This window comes from Rattus rattus, chromosome 6 (genome assembly GCF_011064425.1).
Source record: "Rattus rattus isolate New Zealand chromosome 6, Rrattus_CSIRO_v1, whole genome shotgun sequence".
Classification (NCBI taxonomy): domain Eukaryota; kingdom Metazoa; phylum Chordata; class Mammalia; order Rodentia; family Muridae; genus Rattus; species Rattus rattus.
Window position 1 is genome coordinate 101,806,295 of NC_046159.1, and position 14,803 is coordinate 101,821,097.

Below are 14,803 nucleotides of genomic sequence, written 5' to 3' on the forward strand. Positions count from 1 at the left end.
CCCACCGAGTCCATTTATGTATGTGTAGTGGGCTGACAGCTAAAGGTAAGATCCACAGCAGCCTTGGACTAGAGAAGACCGCATGTCCCTGTCTAAGTAGCTCTCACATGCCTGCAGCTTTTCCTCCAGGGGCAGGGACCTTGTGGGTATCCTTCATCTACACTGGCAGTCTGTATTGTTGAGATTTCATGGGTAAAGCTCCCTATCATACAGAAGACACTATCGGATAGCAGACATCCCTGTCCTCTGTATCTTGCAGTCTTTCTGCTTTGCCTTCCGCATGTTTCTGAGCCTTAGGTGTAGGCTAATTGTATTATATTGACCCCATGGTCAGCTGCTCTTTGCTTTTTGATTGATTGTGAATTTTTGTAGTGTTTCAAAATGAAGCTTCTTTGATGAGGGTGAGCACAACACTTACTTATGGCTATAAGGGTAAATATTGAGAAAACAGAAAATATATTGGCTCAGGAAGATGGTAGCAGGCTCTCCTTAGGGAGACTTCACTAGCTCTAGGCAGTTGACTGGGTTCATTGTACCAGGCTTGAATGCTCTCCTACTGAGCAAGCCTCGGGCCCGATTAGACAGCTGTTGGTTACACTTCCGATGTCAGTGCCACTGTTGTACCACTGGGAATGTTGCCCTGCTGCTGGTGGTTGTGGGTTTGTGCTTTACCACTAGGTAGGACTAGTGATTGCTCTTCTCTCTTAGCAGCTTGCTGAGAATCATTAGATGTGAGAATTAGTCCTCGGGGAGGAGGCTTCCAGGTTGATTCCATCTCAATTCCTCCAAGCCCTTGTCCAAAGTGTGTGTTGTCTTCAGCAATAGCTATTACCTTCAGGTTTGGGGAAGCAACCAAGCAAGCAAACAAGGTTATACAGATAACCTCTGTATAATGTCGGGAGTCTCTCTGACTCCCCTGGCCAACAACTCCAAAGGAAGATTTATACTGGGGCTTTATTTAGGTAGTCTATGGTATCACCCCAAGTGTCATAACTGCCCCTATTTCCCTTCTCTCCCCCCTCTCTATACATATACATACATGTATGTATGCATGCATGTATGTATTTATGCATAGATGTATGCATATGTATGTATGCATGCATGTATCTATGCATGGATGTATGCATGTGTATCTATGCATGTATGTATCCATGTATAGATATATACATATGTATCTATGCCTAGATGTATACATATGTATGCATGCATGTATATGTCTGTGCATTCATGTATGCATATGTATGCATGCATGTATATGTCTGTGCATTCATGTATGCATATGTATGTATGCATGTAGGCATTTATGTGTGTATGTATGTGTGTAAATATAAGCCAATATATTTTCCTATGGCTTTTCATGATCTTAGTGTATTTTTGTCCTTCTTCCTCCCTCCCTGTTTACATTGGCTTCCTTCCTCCTTTGCAGTTAGGGCCCCACTCTGCCATTTCCCCACTTCCCCACTCCTGTATCCTAATATTCCCCTTTCTATAGTTCCTTCTTTCCCATCCTCATGGCCCCCTTTTTACTTTCCTGATTTCTGGGGTGACTCCTGGCTACATACTCAGATCTAAAAACCTAGAGCTGGGATCCACAAATAAGAGAGAACATGAAGTGTTTGTTTTGGGTCTGGGCTACTTCGCTCAGTATACTCCTCTTTTCATAGAGGCAGGGTCCCTCTATGTAAGCCCTGGCTGTCCTAGAACTCCCTGTGTAGACCAGGCTGACCTTGAACTCAGAGGTCCACTAGCCTCTACCCCATGAGTGCTGGGATCAATGCCTGGCTTAATGTTTTCAAGTTCTGTCTGTTTACCTACACGTTTCCTGCTTTATAAAAGTTGAACAGTGTTCCATTGTGTATTATCTCCTACATTTTCATCACTTGGTCGTCAGCAGAAGGACATTTAGGTCGTCCCTGTTTTCTAGCTACTGAGCCTGTAACTGTGGAGTGGGGTGTTGAGTGTTTCTGCCAAGGAGTGGTTCAGCTGGGCCATATGGTAGATCTGTTCTTAGCTTTTCGAGAATTCTCCACATTGATTTTCAGAGTTTATGCCAATTTGCAATTCCACTAACCGTAAATAAGGGTTTCCTTTCCCAACATGTAACATTTGTCTTAGCCATTCTGACTGGGGTAAGATAAGATCTCAAAGTAGTATTAATTTGCATTTCCCAAATTGCTGTGGTTGCTGAACACCTTCTGAGATATTTCTTAGCCATTTATTTTTTTGAGAACTTTCTGTTCAGATCTGTAGCCCATTTTCTAATTGGGTTTTTTCTTTTAAAACTTTTACTTTTATTGTTTTCAAGTGTGTGTGTGTGTGTGTGTGTGTGTCTGTCTGTCTGTCTGTCTATATCTATCTATGTATCTATGTATCTATGTATCTATGTATCTATGTATCTATCTATGTATCTATCTATGTATCTATCTATGTATCTATCTATCTATCTATCTATCTATCTATCTATCTATCTATCTATCTATCTATCTATCTTTATGTTGTTCTTTCAAGACACATCTTGTGTAGTCCTGACTATCCTGGAACTTGCTCTGTAGACCAGGCTGGCCTCAAACTCAGAGATCCACCTGCCTCTCTCTCCCAAGTGCTCAGAATAAAGGTGTGTACCACCACTGCCCAGTTACCCTGATTGTTTTTTTTTTTTTTAGAAAAAGACTATCTATCTATCTATCTATCTATCTATCTATCTATCTATCTAATGTATGAGTATGCTGTCATCTTCAGACACACCAGAAGAGGGCATCAGATCCCATTACAGATGGTTGTGAGCTACCATGTGGTTGTTGGGAATTGAACTCAGGACCTCTGGAAGACCAGTCAGTGCTCTTAAACCACTGAACCATCTCTCCAGCCCCTCATTTTATAATATAGGTACTCAGAGATATAAATATTTGCCCTGACCTGCAGGGTAGTCAGCGGAGGTTGAAGACCATCTAGGATAGAATGGAGGACAAGAGACGCAAAGAAGGATGCCAAGGCAAGATTCTGATCAAGGCGACAAATTTTATTTTTTCCCAAGGCTGAATTCATACCATAGCAGGGGTAACAGAGGGAGGGGTGAAGTGGGAAACATTTACGAAGGCCAAGGACACAGTGCTCTTGTGATCAGGCAATTGGCTGACATCAACAGGATATTGGTTTCTTAGAAAGGTCACAGTTTGTCATATCATTAGGCAACCTGACCACCGGATTTGTATTAGTTTTCTGCAGTTGGCTGGGGATTTTCCATAAACCCAGTTATACTTAACTCTAACTATAATATTGACATTAATAATGGAGGGTTTTAAGGGCATAGCTTCCAACAAATATTCCCTAGGACTGCTTTTAATGTATCCTAGAAGTTTTGTTGTGTTGTGTTTTAATTTTTGTTTAAGTCCAGAAAATTAAATTTTTTTTCTTGATTTCGTCTCTAGCACATTCATCATTCAGTCATGCATTGTTTAATCTGCGTGAGTTTGTATGATTACTGGGGATTTGTTTGCTGTTTATATCATACTTTGTGGTATTTTTGTCAGATAGGATGTATGGAATTATTTCGATGCTTCTAAAATTGTTAAGATTTTTTTGTTGTTGTTTGTTTCCAGGATGTGGTCTGTTTTAAAGAAGCTTTCATAGACTACTGAGTAGAATGTATATTCATTGGTATTTGGGCAGAATATTCTGTATATATGTTAGGTCCTCTTGGTGTATTATGTATTTAATTTTGATGCATATATATCTTTTGACTAGGTGACCTGTCTATCGAGAAAAAAAAAGATTTATAGAAATCAACCACTATTATTGAATTGGAATTTATCTGTATCTTTAAATCCAATATGCTTTTTATAAAATTGGCTGTGCCAGAGTTTGGTACATGAATTATAATATATTCTTGGATAATTGTTCCCTTGATTAGAAGGACAGGCCCTTTATCTCTCTGATTAATTTTAATTTGAAGTCTATCTTGTTGAACGTTAGGACATCTGTTGACATCTGCTTGCTTCCTGGTCACATTATGCTTGGAATACATTCTTCCATCCTTTCATTTTAAGGTGGTGCCTATCCTTGAAGGCAAGAGGGTGAATTCTTGTAGATAACAGAAAGATGGCTTCCTTAATCCATTCAGCTACTTTGTATTTTGTTATTGGTAAGTTGAGGATATTAACTTTTAAAGATATTATTGAAAAGTATGTGCTAATTGCTGTCATTTTATTGCATTATTTTCCTGTTTGTATTCTTGGTCCTGTTGGTTCAGTAATTATAGCCTCACTTGTGTTCTGTCTATAGTCTCTTGAGTGGGCTTTTTTCCTATTTTCCGTCTGCAGTACTGTGGCCATCATTCCACATAGGGCTGGTTAGGATATGGATTCTTTTAGCTTGTTTATGTCACAGACAGTTTTTCTTTCTTCTTAACTATAGTAGATAGTTTTGCTGTGTCCGGTAATCTAGGCTGGCATCCACGATCTTTTAGGAATTAAAGTACATAACTCCAGGCTCGTCTGGCTTTTAAAGTTTTCATTAAGGAATCAACCACTACTTCTCATGGATATTCCTTAACATGCGACCTATGATTTTTCTCTTGTAGCTTTCAACACCCTCTCTTTGTTCTATATATATCTGATATTTAAATTATAATATACAGGGGGGGAGGTTTGATGTTTAGTGTGCTATTTTGTATCTGTCCTGGGTATGTCATTCCTTGATTTGAGGAATCTTTTATGATCTCGTTAAAAAGCTAGTCTATGCCATTGACCTTGAATTCTTCTTTGCCTTCATTTAAAGACTTGGCCTTTTAGTAGTATCCCACACATAATTCCTGCATGTTTCTTTCATGTGTTTAAAACTTTTTTCATTTACTCTTTGCTTGTATGCTCCAATTCTTATCAGAATCCTTATCTTCACATTCTGAAATCTGTCTTCTACTTATGAATCGTTTATGGGGCTTACCCCTAAGGTTTACAGTTTGATTTTGAGTTTTTCAGTTCTATCTTCAGCTTGTTTTCAGTAGTTCTCTTTACTGAATTCAGTTTTCAAGTCCTGAATTATTTTAATCTCATTTTCTCATGTATTTGTCTTTTCTTGAGTATCATGTAGGCTTTGCTATGCCATTTAAATTCATTGAACTACTTGTTCATTTTTTCTTTTAATGAAAGTTAATGGATGTTCTTTGTTTGTTTTTGTTTTCTGAGACAGGGTTCCTTTATGTACTTGGCTGTCCTGAAACACTCTTGTAGACCAGGCTGGCCTTGTAGAGATCTATCTGTGCTGGGATTAAAGGCATGTGCCACTATGCCTGGCTGATTGTTCTTTTAAATTTTGTGTCCTGGGATTCCTCTGGGGATTTGTTTAAGCTTGAGGAATATTGTTTTGGTCATTCATATTGTTTGTGCTTTGGGGATTTGACTTGGGCGTGTGGTCTTCTTTCCATGGATATATGTCTGAGACATGATTCTAGCCTGCCTCAGGCTAATCTGGTGCAGGACTTGTGTGACCAGAGTAGGCTTGGAGATGTAGGCAGGCTTGGTTCTCAGCACACTCACTAAGGAAAGCTGATCTATAAGCTGCACATAGTTAGGCTGGAGAGTATTGAGATGGTATCTTAGGGTACTTTTGCTGTGAAGAGACATCATGACCATGACAACTCTTACAAAGGAAAATATTTAATTGGTCCTTGCTTATAGTTCAGAGGTTTAGTCCATTATTATCAGGGTGGGAAACATGGCGGTATGCAGGGACATGGTGAGAAAGAGTTTAGAGTTCTACACCTGGATCGGCAGGTAGCAGGAAGCGAGCTTCCAAGACATCACTCCTCACTGACACACATCCTCAAACAAAGCCACACCTATTCTATCCAACAAGGCCATACCTCCTAATAGTGCCATTCCCTATGGCCAAGCATAGGCCCCCAAGACCTAGTTGTGTCAGAGACAAGAGAGTTTGCTTGTTATTTATCTTTTCTCACTGTTCTGTACTTACTACCATCACTCTTACAGTTTTAATTACCAACTATATGCCCATGGCCTTTGGGGTGAGGGGACAGTTGTCAGTTTGCTTTTAAGAGTTTTTTTAGTTAATCTGAAAACAATTTATGTGTATGGGTGTTTTGCCTTATCTTTGTTTATACACCATTGTGTGCAGTCTTTGAGGCCAGGAAGCATTGACTCTCTTGGCTACAATTATGGATAGCTGTGAGTCACCATGTGGGTACTGGGAACTAAACCCAGGTCTTCTGGAAGAGCAGCCAGTGCTCTTAACCCCTGAGATATCTCTCCAGCTTTAAATTGTGTGTGTGTGTGTGTGTGTGTATGTGTGTATGTATGGATCTGCCATGATATATGTGGAGGTCACAGTCTTTCCATCACGAGCATCCTAGGGATTGAATTTAGGCTTGGTGTTAAGAGGCTTTACTATTTGAGCCATCTTGACCCCGCCCCAACCCTTACCCTTTTAAAGCTGTCAGGGTTCTCATGTAGTCCAGATTGACCTCAAACACCCTATGTAGCAGAGGATGACCATGAAATCCTGATCTTCCTGTTTTTATGCCCCAAGTGCTGGAATTTTAGCTGTCCTACCATGCTCAAATCCATTACCCCTAAATTCTCATCTTTGCATCAGCCTCACTTCTGAGCCTTTGATTTGTCTAACTTCTCTCTGAATTTTTGCGCAACTGTCTTAAGAGAATCTTTTTTTCCCCCCAAAGGTTTATTTATTTATATGTAAGTACACTGTAGCTGTCTTCAGACACACCAGGAGAGGGCATCAGGTCTCATTACAGATGGTTGTGAGTCACCATGTGGTTGCTGGGAATTGAACTCAGGACCTCTGGAAGAGCAGTCAGTGCTCTTAACCACTGAGCCATCTCTCCAGCCCGTCTTAAGAGAATCTTAACTCCAGCGTTTCAAATATTTCTTCACAAATTCCTACAGTTTGTGTTGGTTGCCACCTCTTCAACTGCTGTAAACAAAAGACCACGGATTGTGCTGGAATAACCAGACACTATTTAAGATTCTAGAGCAAGAGTCCAAGATGAAGGTCCTGTTCAGAGCTCTGTTCCCAGCTTGTGGTTGTTGTCTCTCAATCATGGAGTGTGTGGTGTCTCCTCTTTCTGGAAGGACATTGATTGTGTCAGGATAGATCTCCATTTATCATTGCACCAGTTTTTATTATCTCTTAAATAACGTGTAGGTGTCTATGTCTGTATTGAGAGTCTATGCACACGGGTGCACAATGTTATGTCTCTGGAGCTGGAGCGATGGGCAGCTTTGAACTTCCTGACATGGATGCTGGAAATGGAACTCAGGTTCTCTGCAAGAGTAGTTAACTAATGCACTTAACCATTGAGCCATTTCTCCAGCCCCTACAACACAGGTAATTTTATAGTCTGCCTTTTGATTTACTGTCAAAACTTTTTAGCCTATACATTTTTAAAAATTTATGAACCAATACTTTTAACCCATGGTGTTTTGTCATGTTTAAATGTCTTCCCATCAGACATTCATCTGCCTTTTTTTTTTTTTTTAAATATAATGTAGTCCTGGCCTGTGCCACAAGCTAGCTCCATTCACCTGCTTCTTAGGCCTTGAGTTCTACTTTATACTTAAGGTCTGAGGTAAGAATATGGCTCTTAAAAGCAACAAAAATCTGGGAATGTAGCTGAACAGTAGCCTGCTTAGCAGGTGCAAGGATTAATGGCCTGATCTAATGATGCTCCTATTATAGTAAAATAACATTTCCACAGATTCACTAGTGATCTTCTGTGATTCACTACCGTATGGCTCCTCCCTGTTTAGTATCTGAGGCTAATCACCTCCCCAGGGTCTGCTGAAAACTTTCAGGTTTCCTGATTTTTTTTTTTTCTTCCAAGTTCTTTGAAATTCATTTTCAAAACAAATTTCTTTCCAAACTGATTACAAGTTTCTTCTGGGAATTTTTATTTCCATTAGAATTACAAATTACCTTGGTGAGAATTATGTAAGACTTTATCTCTGAACTAAAGCTCATCCGTGCGCTGTTCATTTATTTTCCTTTTTTTTTTTTTTGTGCTAACTTAATTCTGGCACAGGATTTCATGTAACTCATGCTCACGTCAAACTTGCTATGTATACATCTGAGGCTGGATGACTCCCTAGTGCTAAGATTACACGTGGATATGACCCCGCTGTTTAAATAGCACTAGCTAGGGGTGGGACTGAGCCAGTCCTTGGTGTATAGTAGACTGCAGTCTATTGAGATATACCCCCAGCCCCTTCATGTGTATTTATTTATTCCTAAAAAATGTTTTTTACACTGTTAGCTTGTCTCCCAAATTTAAAACATTTCCACTGTATTCAGCTTAGATTGAGTTTTTTGATAGCTTAGAAATGTCTGAAGATTTTGCTATTGTCTTTATAACTTGATACCATTTTAATTGTTTTAAGCCTACTGAAATTTATTTTATGTCCAAGGATATGGTTTATTTCAGTTAGCATTTGATGAACATTTGAATATATGTTGATATTGGATGGACTGCAGTCGGACCTCATTGGTTTAATTGTGTCATGAAGTTCAATTCCTCTGTTTTGTCTAGTCAGTCTATTAAGAAAGGGATAGTGGACTTAGCAGTTAAGAGCCCTTGTTGCTCTTCCAGAAGATCAGAGTTTGGTACCTACCACTCACATTAGGTAGCTCACAACTGCCTCTAATTCCAGCTGCAGGGTACTGACACCCCCTTTGGCCTGCATGGACATCTTCATTCATGCATATGCACATACATACACATAAATGAAAAGAATCTTCAAACAAGAAAGGGCTATATTAAGGTCTCCGGTTGTGTGTGAATTACTTCTGCCCTTAGTTTTAGCTGACATTTGTGCTCTTTGCTTGTATATTAACCTCTGTGACTGCTGTCTAACAGAGTGACTTTTTGTCACATAGAGCTCTTTCTTGCCTCTGGTCTAGGCTCTGATTTAGTGTTTCTCCTCCCTGGTGTGGGGATTGAACCCTGATCCTTGTTCATACTGAGTAACTGCTCTGTCACTGAGCTACACAGCCCTGCTTTTTTTTTTTTTAGTTCTTAGTGTTTTGTGCTGATTGAACTTGAGGCCTCCCACAAGCTAGGTGATCTCCATCCTTAGTTCCTGAAACTTTCTTTGAGAAGTAGAGCTCTTTTTCCTTTTGACTTAGACAACATGGAGTGAATGCTGGAAAGATGAATTTTAACTGAACTTCCATTTATTAATTTTTATGATGCTGACTGTACCCAGGATTCATAAATGCTGTACTGACTGATTTTGTGTATCTACTTGACACAAGTTAGGGTCATCAGAGAGGAAGGATCTTCAGTTGAGAAAATGCCTCCATGAAATCCAGCTGTTAGGCGTTTTCTTAATTTAGTGATTAATGGGGGAGGGCCCAGTTCATGGTGGGTGGTGCCATCCCTGGGCTGATGGTTCTGGTTCTATTAAGAAAGCAGGCTGAGAAAGCTATGGGAACCAAGTCAGTAAGCAGCACCCCTCCATGGCCTCTGCATCAGCTCCTGCCTCCAGGTTCCAACCCTGCCTGAGTTCCTGTCCTGACTTTCTCCAATGATGGACTATGTGATCTGGAAGTATAAAACAAATGAACCCTTTCCTTCCCAACTCGCCTTTGGTCATGGTGTTTTGTCATGTTAGAAACTCTAGGACATGCTAAGCATGGTCTCTTAACAATGAGCAACATCCCTAGGTCCCAGACTATTGCTACAATCATCTAGTTCCATAGACTTCTTGGTTATGAAGAAGAGAAAAATTCCTTTGGCTTAGAGTGTATTAAGAATGTGCAGTGATAGCAACAAAGCAGGGCCCTACATCTCTCTAGGGGACTAGACAGTTGCTCTCTGGCCCTGGCTTGTATAATAATTACATGATTTAAACTCAGCTCTTCAGAGTCAGAGTCTTACCTAACTCAAGATCTTGAAATAGGTGCAAAGAAAAAAGTATGGATAATTTAGAATCCATTCTAGCGGTGGTGAGAATTCTGATATTCAGTAACCAAAGTGTCAGATTTCTAGGCATGTTTTGTGGTGACCTCACCATGCACTGTGCAGGTTATCTAGTCTCTTTTGGGTTCTGTCCCTTTTCTGTTTTCCCAGCCTCATGCTTCAGAAAATTTTATTTTGGTGATGGAAATCAAAGAACAGAGTGCTAGGTGACTTGTGCCTATAATCCTAGCATTTGGAGGTAAAGAATTAGGGGTTCAAATTATATAGTGAATATAAAGCACACCTGTGCTACGAGACCTTGCCAATCCCAAACCCTTCAAAGCACACCCCTCCCCCACATGAATATTATCTGTCATGTTAGTCAACTCTGGGTTCTGTTTATATATGTGGCGATATTTGCCAGTTTGGTGGGCAGTGGACTATATACTAGAGATTGATTTCTGAGTTTGGCATCTTAAAGGAACATAAGTGGTGGTAGCATCACTAGGCTCTGGTACCCAGAGACCCAAGACTTTGGAGCACTGGTTATTGTGGTGAGTCAGGGCAAGCTCATCTCTAAAACTGACAGAGTTGGACTAGACTGGGTAATTTCCAGATCTTTCAAAATTGTACATAGTCTGTTGTTAGCAGGCCCTCTTGTTCCTTCTGCATTGTAGGCAACCATCCTGTTAAAAGTAGTTGATCACTGTCAAGTTCTTAACTATCTGCCAACTATCTGGGCACTCTCTTGGAGAAATGGGTTCATGTAGCAAAGTGAAAATATTCAGCCAAAAGTTGTATGTAGGCTGACAGAAAGCCTTTCTTATAGGGGGGGGAAAGACATCAAATGGAACATTTTGACAGTCAGTCAGCTGGGTGTGGTGGCACATACCTATAATCCCAGAATTTAGAAAGCAGAGGGGCAGGCAGATCTCAGAGTTTGAGGTCAACCTGGTCTGCAGAGTGAGTTCTAGGACATCCAGGGCTGCACAGAGAAACCCTGTCTTAAACAAAACAAAGTTCTGACAGTCATACAAAACATTGTGAATAGAGACAAGACACAGGAGCAATCTTTTCAAAGACTCTTGAGATTATCTCTTCTGGGGGAAAAAAAAGTTCTGTTGCCCTGTCAGAAGTGAAGGAGGGAATGGAGGTTTTGTAGAAAGCTTTTCACAAAGTGAGATTAGGAATTAGTGTAAAGAGCAGAACAGCAGAACAAGGAAACTTTCCTGTGTCTTCAGATATTGGAATCTGCTCTAGAAATGCCCGACAGGTGGTTAGGTGCAAAGAGATGAATAGTGTCCAGTGTGTATTAATACCAATCACTCAAGATGCCTGTCCCAGCTTGGTCCAATCACCCGAGGTTCCAAGGGCTCAATAACACATCTGCTTACAAGGAGCATTTATATATGTATTTGCTAACACACATTCTTTGGGGCATAATGAATCAAGTTATTCTGGTTTTGACTACAGGTCCTAATGAGTGCTTCATTCCTGGGAGCCCTATGTCTTTTCTCCTCTGTCTGTGTTGTGTGTGCCATTTCTGCATTTACTCTTCCCATTGAGACCAAAGGACGTGCTTTGCAGGTATGTGACTCAGGAAGCTCCTCGATTTTCTTACAATTATCACCTAAAAACTATTTTAAATTATGTGTATGTGTCTGTGAATGAGTGCAAATCCCCTGGAGCTGGAATTACAGGTATTTATGAGGTGCTCAATATGAGTGCTACATAAACTAGTAATTCATCTAAGCCACCAAAATTCTGGCCAAAGAGGAGCTTGGGAAATGGGTAACCTTTATTAAATCAGGCAAAGAATTCTCTTTAGAGGGTCCTGATAGAAATTCTGAGTGTACAGTTTTCCTCACATACAGTTTTTAGCAGCACTAAAGGTGGTTAGTGAAGAATTCACTTCTGATCTCTTTATGTGAAAGGCACTGTTGGACATTACCGCAGAGCCTTTGGGATCAGATGGTCTGATGCAGCAGACTGGCTTTCTTCCCCTAACATCTGTAGTGAATGTAGTGAGTGGTGGACATCTCAGTGTGCATTCCAGCTGTGTTTGGCAGCAGCTCTGGAAAGCCTGACTTGAGGCATCATGTACCAGAGGATTCTTCATCTAGAAGCAGGCTGGTACATGAGCTTTAGACACCTGTAGCCTGAGTTCCAGCTGCCACAAGTAAACCGACCTCTAGTCCCACCGCATCTGGAAGAAGAGTTTCAGAGCTGAATTAAGCTCATGTAGCTAATATGAAGCCTACCTGAGCAAAATGCCTTACCTGACCATCATGGTACTGATGAGGGAAGGGACCACTCATGGCCAGACGGCCCCTCATGGCTTCATCTCCCCAGACTAGTCAGTTCTGCTGGAAAGGATTGTTTTTTTTCCTCTGAGTTTTCTGTTCTCATCCTTCCTTTCACGATTGGTTTAATTAACATTAAAGATTATGAAGGCAGAAGTATTTGGCCTATGGAATGAGTTTTGGTCCTGAGCTTGGTTCTTTGTTTGGGCTCCTTAATATAGATCTGTGTTCAAGTCCCTGGGGACTTGGAACCATGGCTCTCAGTATGGAACATGGAGGCCCACCAAGATCTGGTTATCACCAAGAAAGGAGCCAGATACATGAAAGGAGAGTATGGGGACTTTTCTACATTAGAGTACGGTGCTAACAGAAATGATCTGCAGTTGGTCCCATCACTGAATACTAGTCAGACAAGATGACTCAGGTTTTTTTTTTTTTTTTTTTTTTTTCCCCGGAGCTGGGGACCGAACCCAGGGCCTTGCGCTTGCTAGGCAAGCGCTCTACCACTGAGCTAAACCCCAACCCAGGTGTTGTCTCTTTTTATAAGGGATCACCACACCCGTTATGCAAAGGATTACTAGGGACAAGCTGAGCACATTTTATTTTCCATTCCCTTCCAAAATTTCCATTTCATACATTGGTGGTGACTCTCCTGCCTCAGCCTTCCGAGTGCTAGGGTTATTAGGAGTGAGTTACCAAATTTACAGATAAGAATGAAGAACCTAATGGATCATTTAAAGTGCCCCACAGGTTTCCAACTAAGACCAACCTATAAAGCAAGTCCTTCTGTTGCCAGGGTGGTACAGAAACAACACTTGGCACTGGGGCATTGTGAACCTTTAACATATTGGTTCAATATAAACACATGCATACATACACAGTTCACTGCTGTGATCACATTCACATGGACATGCACAGCTTTTTAAAAACAAGAAAACAGCAGAGCAGTAATTTGACTGGATAAACCAACTTGGTCACTAGCTTAGTGTTGAGTCGGTAAACTTAAAAACTCAATCATTAAAGAATGTGTTTATAGTGCCAGGCCTGGTGGTACACACCTTTCAATCCCAGGACTCAGGAGGCAGGGGCAGGTGATGAGTTCAAGGCCAGCCTGGTCTACACAAGAGAGATCCAGCACAGCCAAGATTACATAGAGAAAAAGACGATGCTTGAAAAAACAAACAAACAAAGAGTATATAGTGTGAACTTCTTTAGATCATACCTGTATTGCACCACCTTTAAAGCATTGTAAATGATGTATATAATTCCCTGTAAATTAAGAACAAAGCCTTACCAACTAATTTCTTTTTCTTTCCCCATAGCAAATTAAATGAGGAGCTGCAATACTATGTGGAGAAAAGTATGTTTGATCTTCATGGAGTTACTGAGTATATTTTAAAATGGGTTTATTTCTGCACTGATAATTAAGAAAGCAAGTATATATTAAGGCAACCAAGGCACACACACAAAATGCAGTGGGGCTCTTCCTTAGAAACAATATATGCAAATCCCTTATAGGATATATACTTTGCCACATTGTAGTTCCTGCCTGAAATCCCAGCATATACAGTTGAGGGGGCAGGATGAACAGGAGTTGTAGGTTATTCTTAGTTATAAAGTAACTTTGAGGCCAGCCTGGGCTACATGAGATCCTGTCTACACACAAGCAATTTTCCCACCAAACCACTTACCCCTCAAACAAACCAACAAACCTTGAGATTGAATGGGACTAGAAGGTGAGGGTGGAGAATGTTTCTTCTCATTTGGAATCAACACTACTTAATCTTAGACAAACACTTGGTGTTGCCCCATTTGGCTGTGGCTGAAGGACAGAGATTCTGTACTAAGGCAAGAAATTCGACTGATTATCATTGAATTTAAATTATGGTTTTGGTCATTTGCAGAACTTTATTCTGTACATAGCTATCAAGAAGCTGGGAATAAAGCTAATTTTCTCCATACACCATTACTCCTTTTTTTAATCATAGGAGGGATGTCCCACGATGCATGTGCAGCTTTCCCGTAACATGTAATTACTTCCATACTGTTTGCGGTATACAAGTTCTATTAGGAAAGACATGCTGTGGAAGGAAAGCATCTAAAGCGTCTGCATCGAGATTGTCTTTTACTGCTGTTCAGGCTTGCTATGGAGGAGGCCCATTACAGTTGCAGACCACTCGGCTGGCTGAGGATCCCCACTACCCTCAACAGTGGAAAAAGACTGCAGTTGCAACCTCAATGAAATGCTGTGTTAGCAAACTGCATAAAAGAGGCATAACCTCTGTCCAAAGGGGGAGCAAGTAATTCCTATTCGATCCGTTCTATGAATGGATCAAAATCAGCTTCTTATAATGAAGGTGCAGTTATTAACACATTAGTAATTTAAGGGATGGGTTCCAGGGCACCTGGTGGGAACCAAACACCTCATCTTACAGAAAATGGCACAGTATGTGTATATCCGTCATCTCCAGATTATTATAACAATGCTATGTATAAAATAACAAAGATGTCTATGTATATTTAGCATGAATACTTTTTCTTTTGGTTTTTTGAGACAGGGTTTGTGTTT

The 14,803-nt window shown here is 40.5% G+C and overlaps 1 protein-coding gene across 1 annotated transcript in view; it reads left to right on the forward strand.

Annotated features, from left to right (window-relative positions):
- The window catches only part of Svopl (SVOP like), a 49,160-nt gene extending 36,507 nt beyond the window's left edge, over positions 1–12,653 (forward strand). The window contains exons 14-15 of the mRNA XM_032907259.1: positions 11,405–11,518; positions 12,456–12,653. Of these exons, the coding sequence (XP_032763150.1) occupies positions 11,405–11,518; positions 12,456–12,653 (312 nt within the window). The remainder of the gene's footprint in view (positions 1–11,404; positions 11,519–12,455) is intronic.
- Positions 12,654–14,803: the final 2,150 nt, after the last annotated feature.